Source organism: Drosophila subpulchrella, chromosome X, assembly GCF_014743375.2.
Source record: "Drosophila subpulchrella strain 33 F10 #4 breed RU33 chromosome X, RU_Dsub_v1.1 Primary Assembly, whole genome shotgun sequence".
NCBI classification, from domain to species: Eukaryota; Metazoa; Arthropoda; class Insecta; order Diptera; family Drosophilidae; genus Drosophila; species Drosophila subpulchrella.
The window spans coordinates 27,971,278-27,990,730 of record NC_050613.1 but is presented as its reverse complement, the minus strand read 5'-3'; the positions used below and the strand labels follow the sequence as shown (position 1 = coordinate 27,990,730).

General features: G+C 41.8%; 1 protein-coding gene across 1 annotated transcript; it reads right to left on the bottom strand.

The window, feature by feature from the left end:
* Window positions 1-32: 32 nt before the first annotated feature.
* On the bottom strand, window positions 33-16,088 carry LOC119556823 (histone-lysine N-methyltransferase 2D). The gene is made up of 4 exons (XM_037869276.1): window positions 15,734-16,088; window positions 2,234-4,787; window positions 824-957; window positions 33-644 (listed from the first exon to the last, which is right to left on the bottom strand). The coding sequence occupies exons 1-4, from the start codon at window positions 15,734-15,736 to the stop codon at window positions 558-560; spliced, it is 2,778 nt and encodes a 925-aa protein (XP_037725204.1). The 5' UTR covers window positions 15,737-16,088; the 3' UTR covers window positions 33-557.
* Window positions 16,089-19,453: the final 3,365 nt, after the last annotated feature.

The window sequence follows — 19,453 nt, the reverse complement described above, 5'->3', positions numbered from 1 at the left end:
TTCTAATAGCATACTTTTTGGGCTTGTGTATTAAAAGTCCGATAATATTTTATTTGTATTCAATCATACTTACAAAGTAGAGTAGGTACATTAGAATGACTTTGATTTCATTTATTTATTTGATCGTTTGTTTATTAATTTTTGCTATATTTTGGTTCCACGTCGATTATAATGTTGTCAACCGCATGACAACCAACTCTTCGGATAGATTGAAATAGATATAATATATATATATTTATACATAGAACTAAAACTAGCAAAGGAAGAGCCAGAACAAAAAAAAAACAAAAAAGAACACAAATCCTTTTTATACTAGGGATAGCTCCACTCCTTTGGTTCTCCTGGGCTACTCATGGTCCTCTTCTTCTTCTTCTATGTGTTTATAAAGCTACCAAATGCGAAAATACTCTAACTTTGATTCGGGATCTCTCTTAACGTAGCACTTCCGAAGACTTTGCTCTATAACTAGGTTGAATTCTCGGTCCTTTTTTTTGCGATGGGGGAAATATAATACAACAGGATGGGGGATGGATGGGGGCTTGACCTTGTCTCGACCTCTATCTGGGCGAAGGGGACATCGTGGACCTCGCTGTCGGTCGTTGGAGTGCTGCCGTCGTCGGCGCTGCTGTCACAATCGTGATGACCTGTGGTGTATGTGATGTTTTGTGTGTGTTTTGTGGGTGGTGCGTGTATGATAGGGTGGTGCAGATCGATGGTTTCGATGGGTAATGTGGTGAATGGCAAGTGGATGGAGTCGAGAGAGTGTGGTGGAGACAAGAGAGAAGCTCGATTACATGTCTAGGCGAGGTGAGTTGCGATTTACTTTGGAATTTCCGTCGATTATCTCCACGGGCTCCGCGGGCACATAAGAGGACAATCCCATCAGCCCGAATATATCCGGCGTGTAGTTGCGCAGCTGCGACGAACTGGTGGGCGTGGGCGACTTCACTTCGCCAGCTAAGTGGGTTAAAGAAAGCAAAAAACTTAGTTTTTGTTGGATATTCCATAATAATAATAATACTTTAAGGAACTGAAAAAATCAAACATTACAGTGTTCCTAGTCTTAAACAAGGAAATATTCTTGATCAGGATGACTAGCCATGTCCGTCCATATGAACGCTCAGATATCGGAAACTATAAAAGCTAAAAAGGAGATTTGGCATGCAGATTCTTGACGTTCTTGCGCAGTGAAAGTATATTTCAGCAGGGTACCATTGTTTGACCATGTTATGATTAAAAAACCGCAATAAAGATGTAATCATTTGGCTGAAATCCTATTACCTATTTCTTAACCCAAGAGTAGGTAAATTGGCAATCATCTTGCGAATTAAAGTCGGAATAAAGAATGCCATACCTCGTTGAGCTCGTAATTAAATTCCCAATCGATTGGCATTCAAACCCGGAAACTTTAATTTTTTACCGATTTTCGCAAAAATAGACGATGTTACCCCTTATGAAAAATGCGAAATTTAGTCAAAAAATTAATTTCCCGGAATGTGATGGGGATGGGAAGCCTAGGTTGTTAGCTGCTCAAAACAGTTAGTCTTTCAGCTGTGCGCCTCGTTTTGAACAAGTTACGACTGAAAAACTGCAAAAAGTTATGGTATTTTTGTCTGAAATCCTTCTATCTATTTTTTGACCCAAGCAAACTTGGTTTTTTGGCAATAATTTTGCGAAATAAAGTCGGAATAGGGAATGTCATACCTCGTTGAGCTTGTAATTAAATTCCCAATTGATTGGCATTCAAACCCGGAAACTTTAATTTTTTACCAATTTTCGCAAAAATAGAAAAATGCAAGAATTGCTCAAAAAATAAATTTTCCCAAAAGTAATGGAAATCCTTAGCCTAGGTTGTTAGCTGCTCAAGACAGTTGATCTTTCAGCTGTGCGCCTCGTTTTGACCAAGTTACGATTAAAAACTCAAAAAATAGGGGTGTGTCTGAAAGCCTACTACCTATTTTTCGACCCAACCTCGCTAAGGCCACAATTTTTCATTTTAAAAATGTATTACTAAAAAAATATTTCAAATTAATTTTAAGTTTACAATATGATTTCCATCTAAGCATTAAACTGGTTATAGACGAAGAATCAGCTTAAATCACAGTTTTTCTTTTGTAAAGGAAAAGGAATATATTTGTGAAATGAAAATAAAGTTTTTTAACTAGATTCTAGTGTACAGCTGCCCATTTGCTCATTGGCTGCTGCATCGTTTAAGGATCTGGCTAACTTTTACCTGGAGTGGGTCGCATTCGTGGAAACCGCGGTGCTGGCGTCTGATAAACTGGTCTTGGCGCCGAGGCGGAGGCCTCATGGTGCTCCTGGTGGCGCGGCTGTGGCGTGACCACATAGACCTTCTCGTTGGTCTGCGGCAGGATGGCCACCTGGGCCTGTTTCCACAGCTCCTTGGGCGCAGTGGTGCTGCGCACATAGAGCGGTGCTATGGTGGTGCTTGTGGTGGTGATCGATGGAGGAGTCGTGGTGGTGCTGGGACTGGAACTGGTGGTCATGGCCGAGGTGGATCGGGCCCCCGGCCGGACATCGTAGTAATCGAAATGCAGGCGATTGTCCTCGATGGGCTGGAAGCCACCGCCGTTGCCCCCCGATCCCCGATCACCCAGCAGATGCAGTTGCTCCAGATTGTTGATGGAGGTGGAAAGGTCGCCAGCATCGGTGGGTGGAGCACCACCCAGCTCGAATCCCTCGCCCCGCGTGGTTTTTGACTGACGCTGCTGGGGACTTTGGTGATTCTGGTGGTTGTGGTGGGTCACTGCCAACGGAGCTGGTGTGGTGGTGGTGGTGGTCAGGTACTCGGAGGGTATGTGCTTGGATCGGCCGCGAATCGTGGGCGTGCTGGGTCGATGCGACAGGGAGTTGTACTCCTGCTCCGTCCAGCCATCGATGTTGTGCTGCAACCGGGAAATGTCTACGCCCAATCCCAATCCCTGACCAGGCAACCGCTTCTTTGTCTCCCGCTCCCGCTTGAGCAGCTCCCTCAGATTGGTGGCAAGGATCTTGGTCAGGTACTTGGTGGTGCGACGCGAGTTGGGTGGCAATGGTGGTGCCGTGACCGTGGCCGTGGCCAGCTTGGATTCCTGCTGCTCGTGCGGCTCCTCCTCCAGGTCGTTGTGGTTCTGGTGATGTTGCAGCTGTTGCTGCCCTTTCGAGGGCGTCCAGCTCTCGAAGGGACGTGGTCGCTGCTTGGTGGTGTAGGGTATGATAACCTGCTGTGGACTCGGTGGCGCCATTCCCGCAAACTGCCCGCTGGCATCGATGGCTCCATATGTGGAAGTGGGTGTGGGTGGCTGCGTGGGCGTGTACACCTGGCTCAGCCGGAAGCCAAGATCGGCGGGATCGCGGGTGAAGGGTCGTCCACCACCGCCGGGTGATTCCAGAAGCCGCTTGGGCGTTTCCCTGCCCCTTCCAATGCCTTGGCGGTAGTTCAGGGGATGGGATTGGACTCCCGCCAGGTGGTTATTCAGTTCCACTACTGGTGATGGTGGTGAAGGTGGCGGTGGTGCCGTCGTAGTGGTGGTGGTGGGCAACTCCGTGGTGGTGCTGTACACCAGGGTGCTGGTCTCCTCCTGGAACTGCTCGGCATAGTAGAAGGACTGTTCCTGCTCCTGCTCCTGCTCCTGCTGCAATTGCTGTTGTGAGGAGGCCGCTGGATAATTATCCGCCGGCGGTTGCTGCGTGGTCGTCTCCGCAAAATGGCCAATCTCGGTGAGCAGCTGGGAGGCGGGCAAGTGCTGATGCACCTGTCCACTGCTCAGATCCTCCAGCTGATAGCGCACCGTACTGATATCCTGCGGCTGCTCCGAAGCCACCTCCTCCTGACCACCCGTCGAGCCCAGATCAATGGCATGCGACTGCACATAGGTGGCCGGATACTCCACGGAGGTCACAAAGTCCGTCACCTGGTGGCTCTGCACGATCTCAAAGCTGGAGGTGCTGGCCGGCGGAGCAGGAGTTGGCAGGGAAACGGGCACGGGTCGCTCCTCCGACTGGGCCACCACGTTCTCCTTGTGACTCACTACCGGATGCACTGCAGCTCCAGCTCCAGCTGGCACTGGGCGGAAGGGCTGGGCACTGTAAAGTGGTGGCAGTGGCACCGCCAACGGCAGGAAGACACCCTGAGCTCCAACGGAGCTGGGTAGAAACTGCACCGCCCGCTGGCGTTGCTGCGAGGCCTGGGCCACCGGCTGTGGTTGTTGCAGCTGCCATGTTGCATGTTGCTGCGGCAGATGCTTCAGCTGTTGCTGCTGCACTTGCAACTGTTGCTGCTGCGGATGATGTTGCGGCGGATGCTGCTGCTGCTGCTGCTGCGGATGATGATTCTGTTGCAGCTGGTGGTTTAGCTGCTGACCCACCATGGGCACCCAGGGATACTTGTTGCACAGACTGCAGGGCTTGCCACCTGCCTCCGGGAAACCGGGCACCGGCTTGGGATAGGCGTAGCTCAGCGAGTTAGTGGCACTCTGCTGCTGATCCTTGGTGGACTGACCCAGGCCGAACCATCTGGCCACGCGGGTCATGAAACCCGAGGGTTCGGGTGGAGAAACTGGAGCAGTAGTGGCCGGAAGCGCTGGCGTTCCCGCCCCAGCATGGGAGAGTCTCTGGGGGATGGGCAGTGGCGGCGGCACCAGATGATCCGCCGGCTGGGCGGGCAATGCCGATCTGCCCAAGGGCAGCGACTGCGATGTGGACACGGACAGCCAGGAGGAGGCCAGCACAGTCAAGGTGAGCAGACCCAGAGACCCAGTTGCCCCAGTCGATCGCCGATGGAGAGCCTGGAAAAAAAAAACAGAGATCCAATTAGCTGACGAATTTCACTTTTCATCTCATAAATCCCGGCCAGACGCCAACGCTCCTAAATGTCTTATAGAGAGCAGGCGATCCGGTTGCGGACAGAGATGAAAGATGTGCCACCGGGAAAAGCAGCTGATCCGGTTCGGACTTGAAGTCGACACTTGGCAAATCGAGAAATCCCAGGGAAGAGAAAAGAAGAGTGAAACAATCTTCAACTCCTTCAAAAGGTGACCGCAACCATCGCTTATTGCCACCCAATATAATTTATTGAGATCAGATTCTTAGCTTGTGTTGCTGTATATATATAGGTATATTTACATATATAATTGCTTTAGTAAAGTATAGATTTTATTAAATTTTATTGCCAGATTTTAAGCCTTACCTTTCAGGTGACCCCGAACTTTATATATTGTTACCTAACTTGAAATGGTGACCCAAACCCTTACTTATTGCTGTCTGATATGCTTTATCGAAAACAGATTTTATGTCGATATTGCTCTTAAAATGTTACCTATTTTAAGTTAAGGTAAATTCCTTGAAATGTTAATGACATTGCTGAAGTTTTGAGAAATGGTGACCCAAACCGGTGCCCTTAAAACGTAGAGTTTTCTTTTTATTTATTCTTTTTTTATTGAATGACTATTATTTAATTAAACAGAAAAATACTTGAGTTCCATAAACAACATTGTTTACCACTGATCCCATGGCATTGCTATAACCTTTGCCAGGAAATCGCCGACAGTAACAAATTAATATCAGATTCTTGGACGACGATAATGGCATCTAAATTGAACTGATTACTCCAGCACTATTAAAGCGCACAAACAAGTTGACCAAGTCACAGTATATGAGGTGGCGCGATAAAGAACCAATTATCGGACGGTAAGTGGGAATTCCTTTATGGATGTCTATTAACGAAAAGCAAACTTTTCCGTTTTTGGTCGAGAAATTGTAAACCTATTTATATATACCCTTACAGAAGGGAATATCTGATGAAGAAGATTGTAGTCTTGCTATAAAAACCTGTGAAAAATTCTTTATTCCTTATATTTATGATGGAAATTTTTTTAAGAAATTGGTTCGCATGAAAAATGGACCGCACTTTCTCCAGGTGGGTCTCGGGTTGGTCAGGTGGCGCTGAGTCGTCGGTCACTTGTCCAAATTGATAATTAGCCAAGGCAACTGGCCGCCAGCTACTGACCATCTCCCCTCCCAGCACTTCCTTTTCACATACACTCGACCGCAAAAAGAAACCATAAACAAAACGATATAAGTCTCGGGTGATGACTTCCTACCCACTCATGTGCATCTCTAAACGACGATTTGCCATTATTTATGGACATGATTTTCATCCGCTGATTTATTACCAGCTGGCTGCACTGCATCCGATCCGATTGATGGCCACCCCCTCGCAAGGTCGACCAAAGTTCAGCACATATCTTGGGAAATTGTGGGAAGCATTCGAATAATCACACAAAAAGATTACAAGTGTGGGAACTGTTAAAAAAAATGACCTTTGAAACATCCTATTCTTAATTAATCAAGGCTTAGAATTTACCATGAGGTAACAATATTATTTAAAAAAAATAGAATATAACATTTTCAGTTAAAAAGAGATACCTTAATAATCATTTCCTTGAAAAATGTACTTTAATAAGAAATGGGTTCCAGTACTCAAGCTACCAAAATCCTATATAAATATAATCTTTGATTCAAACACTCTTTTCATGGAGTTTTTTCCACCACCTCTGCCCTCTTGACCCAATCCCAGTCCCGATTCCAACCCCTAGACCCCATTTCCCAGTCCCCCAGTGAGCCGGCAAACTAATTATGTGAAAATTAGCTCTCATTAATGTGAGTTATCAATAAGCAGCCAAAAACGGAGACCGAGACAGCCGAGAAGAAGAGCCAACAATGGGCGTTCACTTTCCCATAATTATTATTATTTTATGTGTTTATTCAGCTCGTCTCTTATTTGGGATACTTCCACGTAGAGCCGACGAGGCAGAAGCTGCGATTCAGCTCAACCTCAACTCAACGTAATTCAATTATGCCCCCCGACGGCGATATGGGCATCAAAACAAAAGCAGATCCGCGGGGGCCACTAATGCCAGCAAACACCAAACACCAAAGCCACTGCCACTCAATCCCAAACCGAATCCCATCCCACTCCGCTGGAATCCACCTCGTCCACATGGCGATGTCGCTGGGTTGGCAATAAATTGAGGTCGCCGCAATTTGAAAAGAAAGTGAAATTCTGCAACTGTTGGCAAACAACCGAGCAGCTGACGGATGGAGGAGTCGTCTCTTACACTCAGAAAATCTAAGTTTACACTGATCAAATAAAATATCATATAAATATCAAATATATAGTGGGTTTGATGGTGTAAGAAAACGTACTTCATTCTCTATAAATCAAAAACTTATAAAAGCACACATTACATTTTTCAATATCAATCTAACATTATTATATAGTACAAATAATACGTTTAATCCTGTTGTGGATCCTTATATTTCCATTCTCTGTGTTAGTTTAGGTATTTATATATATAGATATAGATTGGAATATTGGAGATTTCTATAGGTAATAAGGTTTTACTTTAATTACCCTTGGGGCAGACTTTTCGCCCGTCTTTTCGCCAAGTGGAGTCCCCAGCTTAAGGTCTGAGTCTGGATCTGGTCGGAACTCTGGGAACTGACGGCGACAGAGCCCAAAAACTCGTTTCGTGTCGATAATAAAAGCAACTCCCGCCGGAGAGGATCTGTGTGGCCACATGCAACCTTGGCTCTGCACTTGAAAATGGCTTGAAAAATGGGAAACTCATGGGCCCATGGCGCCCATAGGGTTTTGACAAATGGCTGAGGTGGGGATGTTTGGTGGGCCCTGAAAAAGCGGGCAAATGCACGCGATCCAACAATGTGCTTGGGAATCTTTTCGGGGGCAAATAACCAAACCGCAATTGTTGTGTTGGCTCGTCATCGCATATATGAGAGACCATCTGCATCTTCGCTCCTCTGCGGCTGCGCAAAAGTGAAATTGTCGATAAAACCCGGGATCTTTCTAAGGGAGGGGTTGCGGGGATTAAAAAATACAACAAAAAAAAACCCAACAACAAAAACTGTCACAGTGCGGCACTAGGTTTTCCAAGCAACAACAAGCACCAGTGTTTGCAGCAATATTTCACTACTGCACAACAAAAGCCAAAGAAATTAATTATGAAAATATACTCATATCGCATGAGCCGTTGGAAATATTGTTGCAAAAAAAAAAAATAAATAAATAAATGGAAAAGAAAACACAGGCGGCCAGAAAAGCAAAAACAGCAATAAAACAAAGTAATGGCAACAGCGAATGCCTTTTTATGGGCCCCAAAGTCGTCAACCGCCGGCGGACGTGGCGATGGAAATGCAGATGGGATGGGTATGGATATGGATGCCACGACGAAGAGACGGCAGCTATGCCCCCAGAAATGACCCCATGAAAATATGCATTCAAAATAATTGGGCTTCCAAGCCACAGATGGCCAATGGATATGCTCGTCTAGGGAAAACCAGGAAGGAAATGTTTACAAATGAAATGAAATGAAAGTATCCAAGCTATCAACTTTGTGGTTATAGCACATGCATGTTGGTCATTTGTCTCATCATTTAAGCAGACATTTTAAAACATTGAAATTCTTAGAGGTACGGTCTTTAAAATGATTTGTAAATATGCCTTGTTATTTTTGTAGTTCCATTTTATATTTTTTGCGACCATTTCTTATGTCATTTTGCTGGTGTCTTGACATAAAGTGGTGGTAGCACCTGACACAGAATGACTGTCATGTGAAACATCTAGTGAGACACGTCCTAATGCAATGATTGCACAGTGCAATTCTATTGTTTACTAAATCTCTGAGATCGTGACACCCTAACGCCCTGTCCTCGCTATCGATCCATTAATGTGGCGCCCAACGTGGGACAATCTGGTCCACTAAATGGCGCCCAACGTGGGGCCATCACTTTCGCTTCGTTTCGCTGATCGGGGGCAGCGATGTTTCTCTGCCTCTTCAGGCAATTGAAAAACGTTTTCCGTATTTACACTGGCCCAGTCATCATCATATGGGTCTCTGTGGCGGAAATGTCTGTTGTGGTTGGTGTCTTGCTTGGACCTGCGAACAGGTGGGGAGATCTCAACACTTTTTCCAAATGAGATGGCACAAAATGTGGGACAACAGCGAAGACGACGACAATCAATAATTAATTTCACCAATATTTGTTATCAATCTACCACATTGCCTGCCACTTACAACTAAAATTATAATTACGAATTCTTTGCGAAGTGACTTTTATCGATGAATGGACTTATCTCGCTGCCTGTCGGCATTTCCACGGGCCGACAGGTGTCTGTCGAATATTATACGAATGCTATCTCAGATGGGCCTAGAGTAATGCGGAGTTATATATATTAAATTGGCTGATTAGTTTTTGTTGACGCTGGGCAGGAAATTGATATGGCTGCGGTGGTGCAAACATATTTTAACTCATACTTGGTTATTAAAATGAGTTTAGGACCTTGGAGACATTTTTGTGTAGCTAATAATACCAAGTATAAAACTACCACCAATTAGTCATGTTGATCACATTTGGCAACCATTCATTACAGCAGTGGAGAGTATGATGGCTTAATCCCGTGTGGCATGGAAATTGCAAACGCAGATCTGCTGCCGAAAAATGAATCTCACCTCGACCAGCCAATTGGCCAAGTGGCCATTGGCCTTGTCACGACCCCAGACTCACTCAAATGTGGGTAATTCATGGAGCTGGCTAATTTGATTAGCTGTGCCTGCCACGCTCAGCTGGAAATACAGATCGAGTTGGGTTTCGGGATGGGGATGGGGATATGGAAGTGGATCTGGAGACCAAAAATGCCAGAGACATTTGCGAAATGTCTGTCATGGTTGGTGCCCACTTGCATATAGTACGATATAATTGTGCGATGAGCAATGCGGCGATGATGATAATGATGATGATGTTCGTATACCCGACGCAATGCGGAATCGCCAGCAATTGTGACAGCACGCGAGCAATTAACAAGTTTCCACCCAGCATTTGTCGCATAACCCGATGGCTCCACATTCACCAGTCATTATAAACAAATTAGTGCATTGTTTGCCGTCTGGATGAACGTTCGATTGGAGTGCAAGGCACCGATGTAACCGACTTTGCATAATGAGCCAATATACCTACCTATCTGTCTAACTATTCATCTAGCCAATTTTATACCCAGTCCAAGACCCAATCCCGAGTCCCGGAAGACCACAGTCGATCATTGCGGTGTCATGCTCGTCTGACAAGATCAATTACCACTTTCTGGCTTTTCTGCTCCCTGGCTTACGCACAATGTCCCACGGCTATAAAGTAGATACAAACAAGGAAGGATGAAAGTGAAATCTATAAAGAGTGCTTTGTTTATCTTGATTTTGTCCCCTTTTGAAATGTCCTCCCGAAAAAAAGGAATGCCATCTTTTCATAATAAATAATGTTAAATTGATAAGGAAAAATGCAATATTTTGATTCGTTGCTATTATATCACAAAAGTGAGCAAGAAACTGGAAGTCGACTAAAATTAGGATAAGTAAGAGGCAGAAAGATTAGAAGGAAAGAAATTAAACATTTCAAAAATTCTATTCTTGATTTTATTGAAAAATATATATAACTTAAAATACTGCACAACCTCATCTCTCAAGCTCATAAACCAATTAAGTAGGTACTTTATTTGGTGTACTTTCGGCATGCATTCCAAATTTACTATTCACGCCACTACAAAAACCAAAAGAAGTGCTAAAAATGAAAGACAGATGACAAATTACTCATAAATTATCAACGGCAATCTCAAATCACAAGCAGAAAAACAGAAGGTAAGACAAAACCATAATTGGTTGAAATAGGAGTAGACAGTGATATCGTTAGGTTTTTTTCGCCCACATATTAGATTTCAGTACGACGCCTCATAAAGGTACAACTGGAGTAAAAAGCAATAGGCCCCGCCGGCATAATAATAATATTAATAATAATAATAGCAACAATACCCATTCCCAAGATTGGTAACATAATCGGCGCATTGTGGACTTTATTGCTGCCTCATTCCATTGTCGCTCCACTCGCCCACCGGGTTAACCCCTAACCCGATCCCTCCTACAAGGGCAGGGGCTTTATCTCCCCCAATTCAGTGTGATCATTTTGGAACAATAAGAAAACCGAGCCAGCGAAAGAGAAGAGTACAAAAACTTGATTCGCCGAGGAGACGCTCGGGAAAAAAGTGAAAATTTGTCCGCGTCCAAAAATTATGCGCTTTTCACACGCGCCCCGAGTTTCGTGGTGGAAATGGGGGGCAGGAGGGAAAGGGGGTGTGCCGCTTCACTCTCAACACTTGCGTGTAATTGTCGTGTGACAACGTGAGCTTGAATCCGCCTGGAAACCTTTTCCCCATCCCCATCCCCAACCCCATCCCATAGAACCGGTCCGGTCTGGCCCACTCCCCGTCCACTTTTTATTTGACTTTGTAGACCGCCCGCTCGACCGGCTCGGCGTTTGCTTCACTTTTTGCACGGATCAGGAGGATCGAGGGAGTCCGGGGAACTGGAGATGGCCGGTATTCCAGCGGCCTGCCTTGTGGGTTAGCGGGGGATCGAACAAATCTCACAGTGGAGCAGGCACCTCTGATGACTTGGTAAACCCCGTATCCCATATGAGCAATGAAACCATTAGATAGTTTTTTGCATTCTATGTTGAACGTTATTTTGGTTATAAACATCTAATATAGGTTTAAGCCCTAGAAAATCGACTAACTAGCTATAGGTAAAATATATCAACCTTTTTTTTTTGACTAAATAAAAAAAAAAAAACTATAGAGGTCTGAAGCTATATTATCCATATGAGCAATGAAGACATAAGTTAGTTTTTTGCATTCAATAGTTAAACGTTATTTTGGATATAAATATCTTATATAGGTTTAAGTTCTAAAAAATCGACTAACTAGCTATAGGTAAAAAATATCAACCTTTATTTTTTAAATTAAAAAAAAAAAAAAAAAAAAAACTTTAGACGTCTGAAGCTATATTATCCATTTAAGATTCATAGATCATAAAATTACTGCAATGTAAGGTCAAACTTTATCTTGTTTTTAGAAAACAATTTGTTTGTTTTGCTTAATGGTTGGGTCTTATTGTACTGTTAATATTCAAGACTATAGTATTTAATGATATATGAGTTATTTTAAAATTTTTTCTGAAAATAATAACCTTTTTTTTTTTTAAAGTGAAAACTTTTTGAGGAAAAAAGTAAAATCATAAAATACTCAATTCTGCATAAAAGTGCAAGTGATAATTGGAATTTTTTTGGTTTTTTCCACTTTTTCATAGAACCTGGGCCACTGTGCAACGCCGACGCTGAACTTGGCTGTTGAAAATCCCAAATAAGAAAGAAGTTGGAGGTACAAACTAGGAAAAAAACTAGCTCGAATGAAAACAAAAGTAAAAGTGGTTGTTGTTGCCGCTGCTCTCATTGTTGTCTTAGACTTGAAGTTCACTTTTGTTTCTAGGCATTTTTCTTTGTTGTTCAACTGCGTGTTGGGCGAGTTTTCTTGGCGCTTTATTTTCTTTTTGTTTTTTGTCGGTTGGCGGGGAGGTCATAAAAAGTCGAGCACCTGTCCAACCCCCCGCCTGTTTTTTTTCTGGTCCATGCGGTAATTAAGATCGTCCGCTGGCCTAAGTGACGCCAATTAAGTTACGTTGGTCAAGTGGGAGAATAAAAAAAGAGGTCGTGTTTGACTTTTAGCCGCGTCCCTTTATTTATCTATTATTTTACCCGTGTACCTATGCATTTTCTCACTGGTCGGTTTTCTCACTTTTCGTTATGCAAGTTCTGCAAATGGATCTCTGCGGGGAAATCTAGATATACTACCATTGCTGAGTGCTGTGTGGGAAAGAAAAACCCATCTTGTGCCGAAAAAAATTAAGACTACTTCCAATTATGAAAGTCGGAGGCTGAGACCGTGTCACATAAATAACCTGACACTCTTCGTGGTCTGTTAAAAATTGTAGTGAAATTGCAACTGATTATTTAAAAACTATACTTATTTCAGATTTTTTTTTCCCTGCCCCACAAAGCAGAGAGATATTATTTTTAATTATAATTAAGTGTGGCTTTTGCAGCCGATGGTCGAGACAGATATTATATTGTTTGGTTCGGCTCGTTAATTGCCGGGCCATTGCCTTAATTGGCCCACTGAGCTGCGCATGTAACACACGGCGTATGCGTAATCTGCTAATCATATATCTCACATGAACACCACTAAGCGGTATGTATTTCTCATAAATCGCATAACTGCTCTCGTTTGGCCATCTATTATACAACTGAGCGGGCGGCCTGAGATCGGAAATCTGTCTTTGGAAAGTGCGAATTTCTGATATATTTCGATTTGCATAAAAAGGTTTTGTCTTCCCCAACGGAAGTCCAGAAAAATACTTTCTTTAAACGGAAATGACTTGGCAAAATACTGAGCTGATTGGGCGGAAAAAGAAAGCCATGTTATCAAAGAAATATAATGGAAACTTAAGTTCCGTAATATTCACACATTGTTCTTAATTTCTTTCTAAATCAAATATAACATTTTTAAAACAATAAAATTGAAAAATAGTGGATTAGGGAACTCAAATGGGATTATAATCTTTCATTTAGATCATTTAATTCTGGTTTTCCTATTAAACTAACATTGTTATTATGAATCTAAATATTATCAATTTGTTTGATATTTAATAATGTTTTATATTTTATTTATGTAAAACTCCTCTGTTATGGAAATCGGTGCCTGATTAATTGAAATGTAACCATCTATTAAACACGACAGCTGGGAAAATGTAAGTTTAAGGAGTGCAAATTGAGGCGTTTTACGATTGCGCTTTATATTGGGCCCTCTGAAATGCACTTGCCATGAATTCAGCAATTATGTGAATTAGTGCCCCCCTTTTTTTACGCCCCGCTAACTATTTTTTATTCCTACCCATCTATCTATTTAAAGCGTTGACAGTTGGCTTCGGCAAATTGAGGTGCCATCATCGATGGCGTTTATGTAATGGCGGGGAATGCGGGGAAGCGCATTAGCCAGTCATTGACACCTTAACCCCCCAGTGGACCAAGTGATCCGAGTGACCATGCCTGGCTGCCTATTGGTTTTTATGATGCATACAAAATAACAAAATAAAAAGTGGCAATATAAAGGAATAAAAAGTGTGTGCCGCCTCATAAAATGCAATTCAACAATATTACACAATGGGAATGGCCACGGCTTTTTTGGTATGTACAATGCGTTATGATATATTTGGGTGCCTAAAGACAAAACAATTTCTGCACAAAATTCGGGTCTGTTACAATTACGCGGCATATGGCATACACAAGTAGCCCGAAATATAAGTAGTACCCCAATATAATACCCATATTCAGCCATATATCGTATATTCGTCATGCATCTCGCATGGTTTCCCCGTCCACAAAAAAAAAAAAATAACCAAAAGACAAAAGCGAAACACTCTCTTTCGATTTTTGATTTCAATTACAATGCTTCGCACCACAATTACAATTGAAATGCACTCGGCGCACCTGTTACGCGTGTTACCTGCCCGAACAAAACTGAACCGAACTGAACTGAACTGAGCCACCCAATTGGATGTGTGTAATACCGACACTTAGCCATAATATTTTCTGGCTCTTATGCAATGGATCTCTGATCCGTGATCGGCATGCCCGAGTTCCCGTTTCCATAGATCGCAGATCGTAGATCACAGATCGCAGATCGCAGATCGTAAGATCCCCCAGATCTCTGGTTCGCTGATAAAGTGCGTAATGATCATGGATTGCCCCAGGCAAGTCCGATGATCTGGGGGCCATGGGAAAGGGCACTATGCAATGAATCGCTATTTTATTGGAGCACCGGCATCACGATCAATTTGGCAACTCAACTCAATGATCTGGCCAAAGATCAAAGCGCGCAGATTGATTAATTGGGTATTTTGTTGCGATCATTGATCAATTTGCAGCCTCCATTGTGCGAAATCATAATGGTCATTGGCTAATGGCTTATAAATGTGATGTGTATATCGTCCTGTAACTGTTAGCTGGTATTTGTTTTATCCGTCTACCCATAATGGTAATATGAACTGGTATTATTTAGCAGTATCTAGGTATCTGGGAGGAACTAAGTTTAACTACAGTCTCTTTATTCGTTTAATAAAATGCAACACCAGGCTAACCTAAATCAACACTTCTTGAAGCAATGCCTATAAGTAATACATTTGAAATCAAATAGTTTTTATTAACTTTGCCTTAAATATTTAAAATAATAGTGTGATATTTCAGTTCTTTGATACGTTCCCCTATTAGAAAGATATCATTTAAATTTGTAGGTATTTTCTAGCCCTATATTATTTCATGCAAAATTACAATGAAATGATCACAAAATATGTCAATCCATCTAGACAATAGAAGTTCTTTATATTCTCATTTGATGAAAAAGCTAAGTCTCATAAATATACGAATAGACTTCGGGGGCTTTATAGACCTTCCCAGAAATTTCTATTTGCCATCTAGGCTGATTTCCCTTTCCATTGTCTTCTTTCTCCCATATCGAAAGTGATAACGATATTGTATGGCCCAAAAATATCGCACAATCTCCATCTTCGAAGTGGCCATAAAAATTCTAAAAGTCACCACTCACCGGGTAGCGAGAATCGCTCTGGTTCCCTCGGCAAAAAAAAAACCTGACCTGCGAGACCCAGACCCCTTCTGCGCTCGTAAACCCGGTTCTTCGCGGTCCCAAGTGAATTGAGTTCTTGGTAACTCTCCTCGGCTTACTTGGCCTTTCCTGGATACTTCATTATATTGCACTTACCATTTCTGACAAATGATTTCGGGGGAATACTAATCACCGGGCTCTCTCCCACACCGCCGATAGATCTTGATCCTCGACGAGAGATCAGGTAAGTCCGCTGGCTACCTGAAATTCCTGTGAATTTCGCTTGAGATTTTATTTAACTAATCATTCTCGGCACTCGAACAAAAAACGAAACAAAAAATTTGATTGTGATTTCTGGCAGCTTCTTGGGCACTTGGCAATTTCACTTTTATCACCGAAATCGCAGGGATGCTGTGCACATTTACGTATATTATATTTGTGTATAATATATCTCCGACTGGATCGCGATCCAAAGAAACCGACGACGAACGACCGCTGAGGAGCTGTGAAAAAACTCTGACTGCACATGCGCGCAGGCGCCCACGAACTGAGCGCTGCCCGTGGAAAATGCGGCAGGTAAGGCGATCGGCGGGAGAGAGTACCGCTGAGAAACGAGAAAAGTACACTGACAAAAAATAGTAGGTCCAAGGATTACACACAAAATAATTTTCGCCTTGCTTTTTATCCATTGCAGTTTTCAAACATGATAAACATTATAGAAATAAGCAGAACTACTTTAAATTTTGATATAAAATTTTTTTTCGTTGTGACATAAAATATCGTATCTTATATTTTCTGACTTGATAAAAATATTTTTAAATAAAATATGCATGTTGTTGTATCTTATTCGAATATGTAAAATCAAAATTTATATATTTAAAATACTTTTTAAAGTAAATATTATCTTATATTTTCTAACTTGATTGAATTATTTTAAATTTAATCATGCATTTAACATATGTTCTTGGTTTTATCTCATTCGAATATGTAATACGAAACTTTAAATGAAATATTCTTTTTTTTTCAGTACACCCTATTTTTCGTAGTGTACGAGAAAGAGTCTTAGGGGGAAAGAGTGAGAGTGACGATCGTGACGCGATCGCTACGTGAGCGGCGTTCGCTCAAAGGCAACATGCAAAATGTTGCAAAAATCTGTGATCTTCTGAAGCTGCGGAGCCACTGATAGCCATGCTCCACGGATCAGATCATCCAATCGGGCACAAGGGTCATCTCATCGCATCCCATCTGATCTGAGCCCAAGGGAATCCGGCTTGCAACACACTGCCAATTAAACTTTTCGGCCCCGTTGACAATACAATATATTATAATAATAATATAGATTGGGATTATGATAGCCGCCTATGAATATCTCTCTAAATATTTTTCATTTCATAGTTACTTTTCTTATGATTTGCCTGCGCTTTCGGCTTTGTTAATAAATATTTTGTTAAGCTGTCAGAAATTATGGAAATCGGAATTAGTATAGCTCCGAAATCTCATGATTATTATATTATTATTATTATTATTTAGTTTGTATACTCCTTAAATCTTTAAAGATACAAAAAATTGCTAAAACTCAAAGGCTCTTTCCATCATTTTCGTATTATTTGAAATATAATTGATTTGTTTAACCTTAAAGTTTATCCATTCCAGTCATTAATGTTTTTATGATTTCAACTACAGTTTTAAGGTAATCCCCGTTGGCATATTAGCTTACAGCTTCAAGCATGTTTACTTAATTAAAATAAATATATGAAATATGGTTCAAGGTTTTGAAAATAATGCCAAAGGTGAAAAACCTTAAAACATAATGCCCCAAAAAAAATACAAGTGGTCAAGAGTTTGCTTATGAAAAATTAGTTTAATAATGGGCTTATTTGGCGACCCTTTTTAGGTAAACCAGGGGTTAAATTACGTTTTGAAACAGAAGAGTCAGGGTGCAAGGCTTTCTAGAAACTTAAACTCCCTTATTCAATACGAATTTAATTTTTGTATTCAAATGCTTCGCATAAGTGTGCCAATTCCCTTTCTGCACCTGCAGACTCATCGCTACTTCTTTCTGAAGATTTCCTCAATTAGGGAGAGTTTTGCGACATTAGCAGATCGATGGATTGGTCGTAATGCCCATAACGCTCACATTTATTTTAAGAGTTGACAATTTTCTTAATTTCCAAATCATGATTACGTCGTTTATACATAGTAGTTACTCAACTGAAGCTTGCCTTTTACTAGGAAGCTGCTGCCTCTGCTGCTGATGCCACATATATAATCTTAATGGGCTCAGCTGGCATAATTGTACAACATTTAAATGTTGATCTTGACTGGCAGCGACTCGGCCCAAAATGAGATAAAAGAAATAATAAAAAAAAATAAGAAAAACACAAAACGTGTAAATGTGCAAGTGACATAACAAGTACGCGTCTGGCCTAGCACTCAAATAAAGATACAATTGTATCTGGCCATTCATCAAAAGACGGGTGACGCCTGTCCCCACCCAAAAGCCAACAAATCACAACGAAAAAGCACAAAAATATACCAAAAATTAAAAAAAAACCAAGTAAGACACAACAGAAATGTTCGCACGCAAATGTTTGTCGTCGGTGCGTCGATTGTTCACCCAGTTTGCACAAATGAAAGTGGTCAACAAGAGCGATCCACTGTTCGAGATGCAGGATGGGTAAGATACTTACTGGCTTGCCAAAGATACATTGGGTGACCCCAAAACTGCTATCGCCGTACACTGCGAAAAAGTAAAAGTGCAGCAAGTCAATATGTGCAGTTGATTATTCCCAAGTCAACTGTGCAAAACAATCTAAGACATTGAGCAAGCGGCAAATGATTCGAGGCAGCAAAGATTATAATGCACCGAAAAAAAAATTATAACCATTTCGAAGAACTAGATTTTCTTCGAATGGATGTTTATTTGAATGTTACACATTTTTACCGAGATTAAAACTACTGTTTAAAATTGTTAAATATCATATATTTATATGTTTCTTTTTATATTACAATATATTATACCATTTTAGAATGATAATGATATTACAAAATTACTTTAGAAACTCTATATTTAAAATTGATCTTAAAATAAAGGAAGTTATTATTTTCTTTACAAACATTTAACCAAAGACCTGCATTTATGCTACCCTTAAGAGTTTTAACTTAACTTTCCTATGAATTCTTTTTTACCATTTCTATATTGAGTTTTAGGCTAATTTTTTTTTTAACTTTAAGTAAGCATTTAAGCATTTGCTTTGATTCCTAATGTATCAACATTTAGAACCTTTAAAATTGGTGCAAATTTTCCAATATTGTGCTAAAGGATTCAGGGCTAAGAGTCTTGAAAAAGATTTTGTATCTTGTTTTAAATTACAGGGCTTATTCTTTTCAGAAGCTGAATTTTCTTTGCCTGTTCGCGAAGTGAGTTTACTAGCCATTTGCCTACGACCGTTTAGGGCCAAATGGCAAACACTTGTGTGCCAAATGGCACTATGCACGTATCCAGGTTTTTATGAGGATGTACGTGCCCGGACTACTTGCCACTGCCGCAGAGCGGCGGATTTTGGCAAGAGTTTTTGGCCTGCTTTAATTGTCGCCGCCGATGGAAAAAAAAAATAAGGCATTTTAACGAGCTACGCGCATGCGCAATTGTCCAACCAAGCGGTGTCGCCGATGCTCCGAGAGTCGAGTCTTTCCGCGGCTTTATGCAACTTCTCGGGCAGCGGACCGAGCCCCATTGCCATTGCGATGGCGCCCGATGGTGAGAGACTTTCACTCATTTGGGAATCCATCGGGTTACCTGCCCATTGCCCACTGCCCGTTTATCGCATTCATTGCAGATCCCCAACTATCATCCATCCCCCACTAACCCATAGC

Bases quoted from the DNA above. Each gene is read 5' to 3' on its own strand.
- LOC119556823 (XM_037869276.1), bottom strand. The intron at 958-2,233 runs GTAAAAGTTAGC...TAACCCACTTAG, and splicing joins ACGAATGCGACCCACTCCAG to CTGGCGAAGTGAAGTCGCCC. The intron at 645-823 runs GTAAATCGCAAC...CATACACCACAG, and splicing joins TAATCGACGGAAATTCCAAA to GTCATCACGATTGTGACAGC.